The sequence below is a fragment of the Pieris napi genome, chromosome 20 (genome assembly GCF_905475465.1).
Source record: "Pieris napi chromosome 20, ilPieNapi1.2, whole genome shotgun sequence".
NCBI lineage: Eukaryota > Metazoa > Arthropoda > Insecta > Lepidoptera > Pieridae > Pieris > Pieris napi.
The window spans coordinates 10,221,872-10,238,523 of NC_062253.1; the positions used below are offsets into that span (position 1 = coordinate 10,221,872).

General features: G+C 34.1%; 1 protein-coding gene across 9 annotated transcripts in view; it reads right to left on the reverse strand.

Moving 5' to 3' along the window:
• Positions 1-16,652, reverse strand: part of LOC125059686 (obscurin) — a 119,780-nt gene that overhangs the window by 46,018 nt on the left and 57,110 nt on the right. For 8 of the 9 annotated variants that reach the window (XM_047664230.1, XM_047664229.1, XM_047664224.1 and 5 more), the window contains 7 exons: positions 5,808-5,900; positions 4,927-5,226; positions 4,637-4,787; positions 3,247-4,533; positions 1,599-2,624; positions 865-1,107; positions 209-350 (listed from right to left, as the gene is read on the reverse strand). In XM_047664230.1, the coding sequence (XP_047520186.1) occupies positions 209-350; positions 865-1,107; positions 1,599-2,624; positions 3,247-4,533; positions 4,637-4,787; positions 4,927-5,226; positions 5,808-5,900 (3,242 nt within the window). The remainder of the gene's footprint in view (positions 1-208; positions 351-864; positions 1,108-1,598; positions 2,625-3,246; positions 4,534-4,636; positions 4,788-4,926; positions 5,227-5,807; positions 5,901-16,652) is intronic. The other variant, XM_047664225.1, reaches the window with a different exon arrangement.

The window sequence follows — 16,652 nt, forward strand, 5'->3', positions numbered from 1 at the left end:
AGATATTTAAGTATGTCCATAACACATAAAAAAATCGATTATTGTATCGCGATGTTATAAACCTTTTCTCGGTACCACACGAAAATAATTTTATAGCTTAAATTTTTATCACAACCGTTTTTTTCACTAAGTTTGAAGGTACAACAGTGCTACACTAGATTATATTATTTTTTTCTGAATTTATTCAAAAATACGATAGTGTACTTACAACTTGACATCAGGATTGGGGTTTCCCTTGACCTTAACCATGAATCGTAGGTAAGTGTTCAACAATATCTCAGTATCCTTAAGAGCTACTATGAAATAGGGCGCATTGAGGGCATTCTTTTGCTTTCTCTCTTCTGGTGTTACTGAAAACGCGTATGAAGTTTTGATAATATTTCGTAGCGTTTTTTAAATCTTCCCCACACCTTACCGATTATACCAACCATACTTTTCACGTCTCCTATCATATATATACCTATATATACCATAAGTAGTACAGGTTTTCTATTAATAGTTAAAGAACAAGTACATTAAGGAAAGGTTTTAAGTTTAATAAAAACTAGACGTCACAATACATGCATATCTCTATTTCAGTAGCAAATACGGGAAAATTATCAAGAGATTGAAGTAGATTGAACTACTATTATGCTTTTACGATGTCTTATTCGATGATTGCGGTAGCCAGGCTTTTATTAGCTAGTTTTGAGGAAATTCTTATGAAGGGACAAATTATTTTCAACAATGTTTTTCTAATACGATATTTAAAAGAGTTCAATAAAATCTATACCAAACTTTTCGAATGTGGCCGAACTTTTGCGTTATTTATATGTTAAAACACTATGAAATTCATTTGTCCCAATGCTAATATCTATTACTCACGCTCGTGTACAATCAGCTGTGCGGTACAGTGGGCGTTGCCGGTTTTATTCTGCGCACGCGCCGTGTACAGCCCAGCATCATCTTCCCTACAGTGCTTTACTTCCAGTTTGTGAACACTTCCTCTCTTTATAACATTGACTCTGTCCATCAGTTTGTCCGTTAGGGGCTTGTTATCTTTCAGCCAAGTTACATCCAACTCCTCAGAAGATTGGATGTCGCATTCGAATAAGGCATTTTCGCCGGCTGTGGAGTCAAAAATTTACGATGCCTACGGTAAGGATGACCACTTTTTACGTACGTGTCACGGGTACGTATGTGTACGTTTGACGGAGCGATTGAATTTAGTCGAGTTAACACGTTAACTATATAAAAATGCCAAATTCGATTTATTTGAAGAAAATAAAACGTAAGTCTCGTGAGCAATTTGTATCAAAACAAATGTTAGTTATAATGGTCTACAATTTATTAATTGAATTGATTCTTGAAGTAATATATTTGACAGAAAAATGCATATTTACGATATTTAGATTTTTATTTAATAAAACATAAAATACTACATTATACTTGATTCTCAAAAAAGCCCATAGTTTTTTTAGGGCGATAAGTGGTCATCCTATTCAAACTGGATTAGGACATATAAGCATTAGCACAATGTGTGTGTAAGTTAGTAGTAGTTCTAACAAGCATATTTACAAGCGATGCGTGTCTGTCGGCTGTGTTTCGTGCATACTTACGTTCAATGTTCTGGCCTTCTAAAGTCTTAGTAAAAATAGGTCTTCCATCGAAAGAATCGGATTTAGAAACCGATTTCTTTGATTCATATTCGCTGGTCACAGATCCGTTCAAAAGTGCGTTTTTGGAGAATTCCTCTTCGTAGACCGTTCTGCCGTTGGCCTTACTTTGGCGTTTTGATTCGAATTGAGATTCAGCTTCCACATTGTTACCATCAACACTTGATTCTATGTTTAATCTTGTGGAACGAGTTTTAGACTTTGAACTCTCTGTGATAGAGTTGCGACCGTATTTAGAGGCAATACTATCGATTTTGCTTGGAGCGTCCATTTCTACATCATAACCAGCTTCGATAACTTTTGTAGATTTGGTTTCAATATTATTATTGAGACCGTATTTAGCGGCGATGCTATCAATTTTGCTCTCAACCTCAGATTCTTCAGAATACTTCGATTCTTTAATCGAGTTGCTTCTTTCATAGCTCGATTCGAGAGCTGAGCTTTTAATTGATTTATCAAAACTAGAATCAACGCCGTATTTGGAGGCGTCTTTGATTGATCTTCTACTTTCATAGCTTGACTCAACACCATATTCATCCTTGATAGAGTTGGTCCTGTCGTATTTGGATCGGTCCTTGATGGACCTCCTGCTTTCGTAACTCGACTCAATCGAATCTTTTGTAGAGTTGTTTCCTTCGTAGCCAGATTCGATTCCATATTTCGAACCGTCCTTGATGGATCGCCTACTTTCGTACGTAGACTCTACTCCATGCCTAGAGCCGTCTTTAATTGAACTCCGGCTCTCAAAGCTGGACTCCACTCCGTACTTTGAACCGTTATCTATGGCACTCGTTGAGTACTTGGATTCATATTTTGAAGCAGCCGATCCTTCAATGGAGCTTCCTAAATCAATACGACTGCTCTCTAAACGTGAACCACTCTCGCGGCGAGAGTACGTAGAGATACCGGTTCCATCGGAAGATTCGTATCGGCCCCCTGTCGAAGATTTTCGGGTACTACTGGAATATTCTGGAAATTGGCGTTTATTTTTATTTTTGCTCTCAAACATCATATTACATGTTAAAATGAGGACAATCAGATACTTGTGAAAATATGTTATATTTAAGGATGAAAATGACACGAGAACTTAAGGAGGCGCAGCGCTAACCAGATCCATGCAACTTTCTCACAATCGCCCGCAACTCACGAGGGGATTCTTTGTATTGAAGAAGGCGCATTGGTCCGCCAAGGTTGGCGAATATACAGTGTGAATGAATAATTACGTAGAATTAATAAATGAAAGTACTAATAACATCAAATAATTAACACAGCAAGCTTGCTAAAATGACCCGGGAAAGGTCTCTATGGAGTTTCTGAAAATGACCACGGTGTCATAAAATGATGAATTATTTTAAATAAAACTATGATGAAAACATCACAGTTTTGTTGTAAATCCGAATCAGTTATCAGTTATAAAAATTCAAAATATACAGGACCATTAAACGATGAGGACAAACGTGAGACAGGCAGGGAAAGTGATATTTGTTCCTAGTCAACCGCGTACTGCAGTGGATAGGGATTTTAGCAGCCAATTAATTCAGTAAATGAAAATAGATTTATATTGAATTAAAAGTATAAGATTCATAATTACCTCCAGAAAGCCGCGAAGAGCGGCTATATCTCGATGACATCTCTTCACCTGTTTCTTCTGATTCAACAGTTTGGCTTTTTGTTACAACTTTATCTTCTGAGGTTATTGCAGAGTTTGTGTCAAGTGCGGACTCTTTTGAAGCAACTTCTGTATTATCTTTTTGCTTAGTAAATTCCTCGCTAACACTTTCAAAAGTTTTTTCTTTTTCTGGTAGCTCTGTTACCTTTTCAGAACTCGGGATTTGGTTAGATGTATCAATAACATTTACTTCTAAACTCTCTTGTGCTTGATCAGTTTGTTTTGTGACTGAAACCGTTTCTTGTGAAGATTTTATTTGTGTGACGTCTTTTTCTTCTTCGCTATAATCAACTGATTCTGTCTTCTTTTTTGACTCACGTTTAGTTTTAGAGGGTCGCTTTTGTTCTGCTTTACTAGTTTCTACAACTTCAGATGTTTGTTCAGATACGTCTTCTTTCTTAGTTACAACGTTTTCACCAGACGATATTTGTACTGAAGTTTCTTCTGATGTTTTACTAGCTTTAGAGGTTTGTCTGCTAACGGCTATTAATGAGTCTTTTTTAGCAGTTTCGTCAGGTCTATTATTAGGAGAATCTGATTTTATTTCTGTCTCTAGCCGAGCTTCTTCGACAGACAAACTTTCAAGTTTCTCAATAGATTGCTGCGAGACGCTTACAACGTTATCTTGTGACGCTTCAACAGTAGTTTCACTTTTCTGAGTTTTACAAGCGGTTTCTACTACTTCCTGAACAGATCCTTGTGCAAATACTTCAGTGCAATGGACTTGAACAGTTTGTGTCGTTGAAACTTCTTTAGAAGCCGACACTTCTTGTAGCGCTGCTTCGACGAATTCTTCTTGGATAATTTCTTGACTTGTTTGTGACTGCGATGTGATTGATTGAACTTCGCTGACTTGAGTACTCTCTTGTGTCACAACTGATTTAGATTCTAAATCAACAGTGACTATGTCTTGAGTAGTACTTAAGGTCTCTTGAAATTCACTTGTAGCTTCTACTATTTCTGATTTAGATAGTTTCGTTGCAATATCACTTTCAAGAGACGCTTTCCTCTTTGTGGGAATTTGACTTTCCTCTTTATTTTCCTCGGATTCTTCAACACGGGATTTTTTCTCCTTTGAGTATTCTGTTACCTCTTCTGAACGCTCTCTCTTTTTAGTTTCTTCTTGTATTTCAGGGCTATCTTCTTCCTTATATAAATCTTCTTGAGGTAAAACCTGTAGATCATCCGCTGCGTGTTCTGCTAAAGCAACTGTAATAAAACGTGGTATTTCATTAAGTATTTCATATGGGCTAAAACCGGTAATGTTTAGTACATTACCTACAAAAATTCTGCAAAAATTAGTAAGCCTTACCTAAATCACTCGCGTATTGGCGGATTTCACGTAACCAAGCGGTCTTTACTTGTTCTTTCTGAGCCTTTAGAATGAATATCAATGGCGGGTCTTTTTGATGTAGTTCAAATTTTAATGATTCCGGATGATCTTTGATTTCTATATCAGGAATCTGTAAAAAGGTCATACTATTTTCACAAGCGTAAGATCAATAAAAACAAAGTATTCAGAACCCAGTAAATTTTAAATGTCAATGTGTGCAAATTTTACGAATAAGACACGTAATGCAAAATTAGCTGAAAGTAACTTACTCTTATAATTTGTTGCAGTACAAAGACAGATCGATCGTCTGCCACTCTCTTTATCTTACTTATGAGGATCCTCGCTTTAAAGAGAAACAGATAGAGATTTTCTTTAGTCCCTTCTACTTCAACAGTGAACCAATCGTGCGTAAGTAGTCTTCCAAGCTTGTATATATTTCCGCGAAAGCCTTCGATACTAGCAATGAAGAGGTTATTTGTCGCTCTATTTGGGACACCGAGGAAAAGTTCTAACGCCTTTTGAAGGTCGGTGGATTCGTCGCCGAGACGTTTTGAGTATTTCACCAATTCCTGAAACATTTTCAAGATATTAGAAAAAACTTTAATTTAACTTGAAACTAGCTGAACTTGGATTTCTTAACTCAAGTAACAAGTAGAGACTCTCAAAGCAGCATCAATTTTAATGGATGAGTATGAACTGGTGATAAACTTTGAGTGAAACAAAAAAATATTAATGAAACTGACGTAGGAATGTGTTTATCCAAAATCACGGAGTGACGAAAGCTAAGTTTGTTTACTAAAGATTTAAATTTCTTGCTGGTTTATACCACAAAAACAATGTTATTGTATAATTAAAATGAAATAAAAGTGTAAACATGCCGCAGCTATTCTTGCATGAAACTGTAATTGTTTGGCTGATGTAAACCATCATGACGTCAATATAAAACGCAGGAATTATATTTAGAATTGCGGATCTATGAATTGCTCATCTTATTTGTACCATAAATAAAATTAAAAGGTAATTTACGACACTTATAAATGTATTAGCTTTTATTGAGAAAATAAACGCATTTAAAGAAATTTTATTTAAATGTTAATAACTCATATAACCAAAAGAAATATTGACGTTATAGTTTTCACTCTTTACTGACCTTGAGAAGGAGTTGGTAATCGTTGATTCGTTGTATGGGGAGTTTCAGATGTTCGGCTAGGCCTTTATCGTCACCAACTTTCTTTGCTATTTCCTGGAATAATAAACAATACATGTGTAGAGAGATTAGAAGTTGGTTAATTAGGTTACTGGATTAAAAAAAATATTCATCATCAACACGGAACAAGCCACTCGGTGACTGGTCGTCGACGATTCGAATCAATATTTAAGGTATTTTTTTTTAAATATCATCTTATTAATATAAAAATTCAATAATCGCACTAGTAAGTTTTTTTTCCTTTATTTTACAAAATAATATGGTGACTGGTCGTACTTGAATTCGTGTATGCGGTGATGTTAGTTGTTTCGACTATGTATTTGCGTGTTGTTCCCACGAGAATGTAAGTGCGTGCTCCTATTTCACCATGCCTCCTGCTGATAGAGGACAAGATGCCATGTGGAATATGGTGTAATGGTTGCAGCTCCTTACAATCATTACGAGTATAGCGGAGTCCGTAATGGGTCCGTTCCGCTCGCAGTGGAAGGCGGGCATTAGAGATTATCGTGTGTTACATTTAAACTTAATGTGTTGGTTCTTTGGTCAGAAAATCTGTGTATAAAAATATTCGAAAACCGAGCTTGGTAGACTGACAGCGATCGTCAGAATTAGTTCAAAAATTTGAAACGATTACGATACGAAGTGAAAGTCAATCAATATGTTCGTAAAATTGCTGTTGGCTGTAGACCAAACATTACAACGACAGGCATCTACTGCTCAGACCTACATAATTCTTGTCGAAAATGTCAAATACAACTAAAGCGTGATGTGAACAACAATCTGGGAGTAGACTCGTTCGTACATTATGTATATTGTATGTTTAATGGTCTTATTCATTATAATGTTTATCTCATTCTGTCACTTCGCAACACGTAACAAAACATTCTTTAATTAATTTAATGTTAGGCGTTTATGAATAAGACCAATTTTTTGTGAAAAGGTCTTCGAAAATGTTACATTTATTGGAACAGGGGGCAAACGGTCGGGTGGTTCACCTGATGTTAAGTGAAACCGCCGCCCATGGACACCCACAATGCCAGGGGGCTCGCGAGTTCGTTGCCGGCCTTTTAATAATCAGCCCGCTCTTTTATTAAAGGACCCTTAAGTCAAATTGGTCTCCAAACATCAGTGTACAGCCGGTTCTATATAATGGTGGCGGCAAAAACCGCCTTAAAAAACGCTTAGTTGTGGAATGACGGACGTCGAGGTGATACAGATGGAATTTCGTATTCTGCCTCGACGTCCGATTATGAAACTCAGCTGCAGGTATTAATCCGAACAACTCCTCTGAACACTCTCCTATTATTATAATAGCGATAAAAGAATAAACTGTACTTATCAATATAACTTCAAATGTGGCGAATAAAAACTTTACCTACCACTTGGTATGAACTCTGTTCAATAAGGATTTGACCTTATAGAAGAAAATAACAAGCGGTATATAATTTAATTTTTACTTGTGATTTAACAACAAAAGTGGATTTCAATTTTTGTTTTTATTGTTTTTGCGACTGAGGCGCTAACTAGCTGCTGTGGTCTTTGGCAGAATGACCAGCGCTGTGGAACAGTCTGCTCCTCAGCATAATGCTGAGCCAGTACCAATTACAACCACAACACACACGCATTACACACTTAAAACGTACCTTGTTCTTTAAAAGGAAAAAAAAATATGTTTCATTATTTTTTATATTTTTGTGATTATTGTTATTTTGTGTGTTTTGTCAGTAATAAATGTCATGTCTATGTTTATATCTATGGTTTATATAGAAGTAGGATTTGAATTTGTGGCCATAGAACTTAGTTTTTTCTACAAAAACATCGAAAACGAAACTCTAGGTGACTTTAAACAATAAACAAGTGAAATTACTTGTAAGCGATCGTAAAATCTTCATAAACATGAGAGCAAGACTGATTCGGTAATAAACTCGGTCGGTTATAATTAGACCACCTTGACATGTTACTGTTGACGCCAACTCTGGATATTTAGAAACTGTGGAACGGAAATCGCTATAATTTATGACTATTCTGTTGTTACACATCTAATGAGTAGAATGCTGTGCCCTATGTAGAATAATTTAATTTTTAAAGTAAGGAATTGCTCAAAGAAATCAAACTACAGATAAATAATCTTACGTCATCACATTTTTGCAATACTAATAAAAATAAAATAAAAATCATTCAGACCATTATAATTCCATATATTTTTAATAATAATAAATTATTTCCTCTAAATAGATATAAAAATATGTTGAAAAAACTGTTTTTAACGGATTAAAGTTATGTATTATTATAAATTTACAATTATTTAACATAATTTTAAATTTATCCGACGTTTCAAATGTGTAAAGGTTATGTCAATCAAAGACAATATTAAAAATATGATAATTTACTGGTCTATGCATAAATCAATAAAGACTTTTTTTAAATTTCATTGACGTTTAAATACTATTTTTGGAACACACTAACACATGGAACGTCCGCGTCGAGAGGTCTATAATCTTGAATTCAAAATAAACATGTTATAATTTTATGTGTTTTCTAAATTGGTAATTTACATATAATATTTTAATAATTACTAATAGTTTTAATTACTAAACGGACATACACACGTATTTATTAGTTTCATTAATATGTAGAAGTATACTAATTATACAGGGTGGCCAAAAAGTTGTGGATCAAACGCAAATAGGGGATAGATGAGGTCATCAGCTGCACAAAATTGTTCTACGGGAGGTCTCTAAGCTCAACCCCTGCAGAGTTATAATTTATTTTGCGTTTTTATAAGAAAATTGACTTTTTTGACTAATTCTTATTAAAATTCGAAAATATCTACATCCTGTATTTTTTTATTATATCCACTAGATTGGTACTAATGAGTTCTTGCGTTAGACATACTATTTATAGTTGTTTATTGAGTGTATTGAAAATAATATTAAGTTATACGATATAATTTTTTTTCAAATCATAACTTTTTGTTTACTTCGGATCCCACTGTGACAAAAAATTACTCTACCGAAAAGTGACCCTGTATTACAAGTTTTGGCGCATTTAATAGGGATTCTGAAAAGACATTACACATGGCCATGAGTCGCTCTAATATCTTTCTAGGACGAAAAAACAGCAACAACGATTCGAACTTATGATAGATCCAATATGTAAAAAAATATATTGCCAGCAGAGATAATATCTAAAATACCTTGTGTGTACTTTGTTATCTTTATTTAATTTGAACCTGAATGACAAGATTCTATCCATATGATTATTGGGCCTGCAATAATTTAAGGATAGTAAAATATCTAAGTTTCAGCTAGATATTACAGTCTAGATAGATATTTAGAGGTCTGGATTGGTTAAAAAGTATATATAATTTATGTAGGTATATAATGTAGATAAGGATCAACATTGAAGCTGTAATTATTTTCATTAAGAAAACCTTCCCCCTAATGGGACAAGATATTCACAATTGTTCGATGTACCTCGTACGAACAAGAATTATCTGCGTAATTCACCAATAAATTGGGGTTTAGCTTACTTCAATACAATTTAAATAGATGTAGAAATTTTCCACAATACCAATACATATCCTATGTAAAGCCTTATACTGTAATAATAAATAATGTGCATTTCTTTACAATTCTAAAACTATCTTAGCAATTATGTATGTGTAATCCATCGACAAACAGCACGATCTCTTCAAACGTCAGTGATGCTTTAAGATGCTACGTAGTTGAATCTTATAAATATAGAAGTTTAGTCTTCATTGCTGACTCATGTTTGAGTTTTATTTTACTATACATTAACAAATAATGCTACTATAATATTTGCATCTACCGTCAAGTTACAAATTTTTAAACTACAGTTTTTATAATTACATTAACTATCAATCGAAGACATCTGTTATCGAGGTAAACAAACTTAACCTTTCATAGCAAAATGGGTCAAGGTCAACGGAAGCAGCACAAAGGACCATACGAAACCAAAATGAAGCGAGAAGATACGACACCCACGCTACGCCTAGAAATAAACCAGACGCATGAAACACTACACCGCGGGTAAATTTCGCAATCCGGCTATTTTTACCCCCATTTTGGGGCTACGTACCTGGGGTCACAACACAATCACAGTCACACACTTCACTCGGTCGAGTGGTCGGAGGGTCACGCTGGAAGTTGCGTGTTCGCGGCCGCGGTATCCAAGCGACTGGTATACACTATGCCTTGGCGATCCCACGGCTAATATTAGCACGTAGGAGAGAAATTTCTCCGGTGACGTTGAACAAGGTCGCTAAACAAACCTTGACGTATCCTTGTCTGCTATTTTGTTAGCGTAATATGACATGCTGGGACTTAATTGTTAGGAACGTGGGAATTTAAAGAATAAATTGTATTTTTTGCGATGTAAGTTAAAAATAATTCAATATCTCTTTATAGTCTATGTATTCAAATGAAAACCAGTTCCAGCGAAGTGTATGTGTAACAGTCAAAACCGTTTACAACGACATCGTTTAGAACAACATACCGGTTATATTGACCAAATACGAAGGTCCCGGCTGAATTCTATTGTATTACTTAATAACAACATCATCGGCTGTTACGACTATCGGTTTTTACGACCAAATATGAGTAGTCCCTTCGATGTCGCTATAACAGATTTGGACGGTATTTCCAAAATTATTATTCCATATATTTACGTGTACTTATAGTTAGTAGGGCTATTGAAATTTAATAGGCCTTAATAATTACAATAATATGACCATAATTTAGTAATACAATTTTAATAAGACGGTCCTTCCTTCGTGCTGGCCTAGGAAGGCTCGAAAGTTTACCCAATAAACCACCAAATATATTACTTTAGCAAAAGAAAAACAAGAGCAAAACAAATAAGAAGATACAGAAAACAAAGTCATAAATGCTTCCGTTTCACTGAGAACTATGTGCAATAAAATAATTTAATAGCTTCCAAAGGAAAATTTACACTTGGAGTCGCTAGGACAGTCACAGTCAGTTGAGACAAGAGTGATTACAAGTTAGTGATAAATCTTCTATCGAATAGATCCGTTTGGCCCTTAGTTTATTTTATTTATTTATTGACGTGATAACGTCTTTAAAATCGTTTTAGTCGGGTGACATGTTCAGAAACTTGTGTCACACCAAAACCTCACGAGCGCGATCGCAGGTATAACGAGAGAGAGACGGACCGATCCCGTCTCATCTCGAGCGCTGCCAGTCATTCCGTGAATGTATGAAGAAAAATGTATATCATAGTCGAATAAAGGTGATATCAGACGGTTCATTTTTTGTTCATTTTCACCTTTCATTCGGTACATTTCACTCGAAATGAAATGTCTGAACAAAAAATGAAACACGAGTGCCGAATGAATTCATTAGTGAACCGATCCAACAGTGTTGGATATTGGCATCCGGTATCTTTCATTCCCACTCCGAATGAACGAGAAATGAACGGTCTGAACACTGAGAGAACGTTCATTCGGATTCGGCCATTTTGTTTCGAGTCCTGTAGCCGACGGACATCACGTTGTCGACGAAGTTATAACTTTTTTTTAACTTTTCTTCAAATTTACTTTCATCCATTCTGGTAGGGGAGCCCAAGAGGGGATTTCGGGATTTACTAAAGCGCGGCAGATTAATATATAGGGGGATACCTTGTACCCGGTTAAGTACCTCCACAAAATATGAGGCCCATATATAAGGCCGCGCGTGAAGGAGACAGGATCAGATTAGTAAAAAAAAATTGACCATCAGAAATTCCCGAGCGCGTCAGATTAAGGTAGGGTGAGTTAATTACATCCTAAAAAGTGTATATTCCACTAATCTGACAATTTGAGAGTGACGGAAAAAAAGGGGAGGGCAACAAAGTTGTAAAAAAAAAACGTCATCTCGACATTCTCGAGCGTAGCTAATTTTTTTTTTATTTTGAAGGAAATAATTCAAGAATAATGAAAAATATATAATCTGACGATTTCCGCAAGCCGCAAGCAACAAAAATTCGTCGATAAAGTTAAATGCGTGCAGCTGCGTGATGCCTACATTTCCTTAAACCGATCGGAATCTACTAAACGGCGTTCTAAATATTTCCCTCAAAATTACATTTCCTGTGAATTTGAACCGATTCGGACCGATAGATTTTGAGAAATTTTGAAAAATCTTAAAAAAATAAGAAATATTTTTTTTTAAAGTGGTTTCTTTATCGATCAACTTCAAAAACTAATCCGCCTTTGAGTTTGAAAAACCACGTCGATCACCACCAAGCTGGTCAAAAGCGGTTGATTCGTTCGAGAGATATCGTGAACGAAAGAAACCCGAAAAAGTGTTTTTTCGGGATTACTCCGAAATTTGTGGTTCGATCAATTGAAATTGCAAAATTACTTATGAGGATGATAAAACTGCGTCGAATGCCACCCACCGCGTGAAAATTGCTTGATCCATTCAAAAGTAATTGCGGTTTGAAAATTCCAAAAATAGTGTTCTATGAAACTTCTATCAGACTTTCGAGCTGGGAGAGCTCAATTGCATCGAAATGTTATTTCTTTGAACTCAGCGAGCTCAAAATATCAATTTTAAGCGCCCAGGAATGGAATTAGCGGGAAGTTGCAGGGATGGCCCTTTAGGTGAACCGTTTTTCTAAATTTTTTTTGTCAGATCAGGCGAATCCCTCTAGATAATCGTCAGATTATGAGACAGTACGTTTAGAACATAAAGATGAACCACATATATCTTAATCTGACGCGCTTGAGTATTTCAAAATTGCGATTTTTTTTTGCAAATTAAGAAAATGGCTGTGGGTTTGCGTCCCATCGAAATCGTCAGATTAGTGAATGAGAGCTTTTTTTTGGTGCACTTAACACTCCCTTAGAAAATCTGACGCGCTCGATAATTTTTATTTTTTTTTCATTTTCAACCCTTAAATACAACCACCCGCATCATGCAAACGATCAGATTAACATACGTACATTATTAAAAATACGTAGGGCATAGATGCTATCAATATCTGACGCGCTCGAGGATGTCCATGCAACAGTTTTTTTTTACATATTTAACTATCTATAGCCGCTTCCCCCACCGATGAAAAGGAATTTATCATCTAACATTTTTTTCTTCTTTTTATCTAAGCTTTGCATCCCAATAGGTCTCTACGACGCTCGAGTAAATCCCCATTTAGCATCGTGGGCTCCCCTACCATTCGAAGATGATTACAATATGAATCAGGATCTTCAACGGCTAGTTCTCTCAACAATGTATTGGAAGCTCCTAATAAATTTCTTCTTTCAATCCATGATCGCACCCACCACCGTCGACGTTTTCTTTGCTTCTTTTTTGTCAACTCTTTGATTAAATGATCACAAATTAAACTAATTCCAAGACGTACGACTTCATTCGATGACATATTTAAAAGAAAGAACAATGAATGTTCATTTCTGTATCATTTCGTCTAAGCCGTGTGAACATAGAATGAAAAAAAATGAAGCATTCACTCGAGTGAACAATCATTCGAGTGAACCGTCTGATATCACCTTAAGTAAACTTGTCATTTTACACCCGAAATTTATCATCAAAAGTGTGAATAAAACGATAGATGTAATTTAAAATTTGAAAAAATTGTTATCTTCATTAATTCCTTACTTCCCAAAAACTTATATCACCAATAAGACGTTATCACGTAAACATCTCGATCGTAAACCTACTTTACAAACAACCAATATTTTTTATTAACACTTCGTTGCAATAACATTAAACAAATACAGATAACACAATACATAAAAATTATAAGGGACGCAACGGGCGGCCTTATCGCTAATAAGCGATCTCTTTCAGGCAACCCTAGTAAGAGAAAAACTAAAAAAGAAACGTGATGAGTGCAAGAAGTGCAGAACCTAATGTTATATTAAAAAAATATAGAACCTTAATCTAAAGTGATACAAAAAAAAAAATAACAAACAAAAAACTAAAAGCTAATCTTACAGATTCATGAACAGCGAAGAGTGATGTAATACAAAAGAAAAGGAAACTCAAGAATTACACAAGTAACGATTGATCAGGATAAGATAGGGGTAAGAAATGTTTATACAGAAGAGTTTTAAAAGATGACAGAGAGGTAGCCAATCGTATGGAGTCACGCAGCCTATTCCACAACTTAATAGCGGAGATCCTAAATGTTTATTATTACATAAAAAGTTTGAATTAGCATGAACTACAATTCAAATCGAAAAAAACGATTACAGATAATACATTTTTGTGTATAGTAAAACATTTACTTAACATTCATTATATATTTATTTTTGTAACCATTTTAACACTATTCAAATAAATGCGTGGAGTCTTTTAATATTATCTTATAATGATGTGGAAATAAAATAAAAATAAAAATTTATTTCGCACGTTTTTGCAAAAACCATTAATTATTATAATTAAATAACATAGAGGGTAACGGACAGCCTTCTTTTCCAGTCATCATTTTTAGGAAAAATAAATTGAAATAAGGTGAGCAAGAAGTGCAAAAACTGCATAACATATATATACTAAAACATACAATAAACAAATATATAAGCAGATGTAAAGGACACGTGAATCCTGATAACAATGTATAATGGTGATAATTTCTAAATTATGTTAGGGATACGATGTGGACAAGTAAGTAATGCTTGTAAAGTAGAAATTTAAATTGATATAGATCTTTCTAGAAAGAGAAAAAAATAACTAATTGTACTCGATGGGAGTAAAATAGCTATAAAATATATTTGTATGTATTATTTCTGGATTTGACTCAAGCAGACGCGTAGGACTTGTTCATGTCAGAAATAGAAGACTCATTCAGCATTCGCGGAATGTATTCGAATATGTAAATAATATTATTTTATACGCCTAAAATTATTAAATTGTTTAAAAAATTCATGTGGCAATTAGCATATTAATAATTATTATCAGTTTTTTAATATTACATGTGGTGTTCAAATAGTTAAAACTACTTTTTTATTAAATAATTTATGGCTAACCTAACTAAATAAACTAAACCGATTAAATCAATCTAATTGCACCGTTTCAAAAGTGTAGAAATTTACGCCAACATTTCTTATGTGTTACTAGTGTTATGCTGGCTTGTACTGTTTTGTTTTTCATTTAAATTCTGAATAAAACTTTATCAAGTCATATTGTATAGTTAAAAGTTACTACAATGGTTAATACCAATGTAAATCAAAAATTTATAAACACGTGGGTATATTAGATTATCTACGAGTACGTCGTAGCACGTGCTACGTTGCTACAATATTCTGTGCCTCTACGAAATCAGTACAAAGTTGTATCATTTGCTAAAGTATTTAAGATCCATTAAATATTTTAGAGAAGACTTTACAAAAGATATTTATAGCAAAATAATATGAAGGAACGAAGCAGATGGCAGATGGTCAAAAAGGACATAGAAACAAGGGCAAACCAGAAGATGGGCCGACGAGATTTAAAGGATAGCTTGCAAATATTGGATGATGACGGCAAAAAATAAAATAATATGGAAAAAATTGTATATATATGTAAGGAAAACATAATATTTAATATTTTCCTATACAAACTCTTTTTATATTTTATTTTTCTTCTTTGCCGTCTGATCGACGATGCTTTATTTGTCACTTGACATAATAGATGTAAGATGTTTTAATTTTTTCTTTATATTATTTTATTTTATAAAACCTAGAATATAGGCTTTTAATGTTGTTTCTTTTGTATTCACAGGTGAGTGAATAATTTGTAAATATATATTTTTCATTAAATGTAAATTATTAGATATTTCTTTTGTAAATAAAACTTTTGTATTCACAGAGAAACGCAGTTGCGCCTTATTTTTCCCCAGTACTCGTTTAAGCGATTGATACCATTATATATATGTATGCTTTAAAAAAATTGGATAAATAAAGGCTTCTTATACAAAAATTATTATTTTTTTCTTTCGACAAATCTTGAAACTCGATTTTAGATAAGATTCGTTTTTCGATTCATATTCCAGAACCTAGTAATGTGTCTCTTGACGTAAGACAGACGTTATTTACGCATAAATTTGACGTCAGGACAACGTAAATAAGATTAGAGTTAAATTTGTCCACAGAAATTGGATTTCATAATAAAATTCACTTTATGGTGATCCACTTGGTTGTAAACTACTAAAACATACACATTTTTAATTCCAATAATAAATTTTCGCTTTAATATGTGATATTTAAGATTTTGGCTACACTGTTTTCTTTTGTATTATTTCTAAAACTGTTTCAACATAGAACTAAGTTCGCACTATGCGTTAGATTCCGGCTGTGCACCAATGAATAATGTGTGTGTGTGAAAAAATTACTTTTAAAGACTGTTAAATGCTAATTTCGTTTTTATTGTATAAGCATGATTATATAGTTGAGAGCCGAAATAGGTTGATAGCTAAATTTTCAAAAACACTCATATAATGAAAACACGTAATTCATTGCTAATGAACTCAAACTCAAAATACCTTTATTCATATAGATAACGTCAATAGAAAAGATGTTAAATTTATTCTAAATTTACATTTACTACCAGTTCGCAAGTCAAGGGCGTAGAGCAAGCATGAATAACTAAAGAAACTCTCCGCCACTCTTTTTAATCGTCAAATTTTGAGTCATACAAATTGATTGAACTGGAGCAAATCAATCCCAAGGATTAGGATCATTTAAATGAAATCATAAAATCAACAAACACTGGGAGGAGCTAGTTAATAAGATGTTAAAACAATGATAAGACCAGTTGCCTTCGCTGT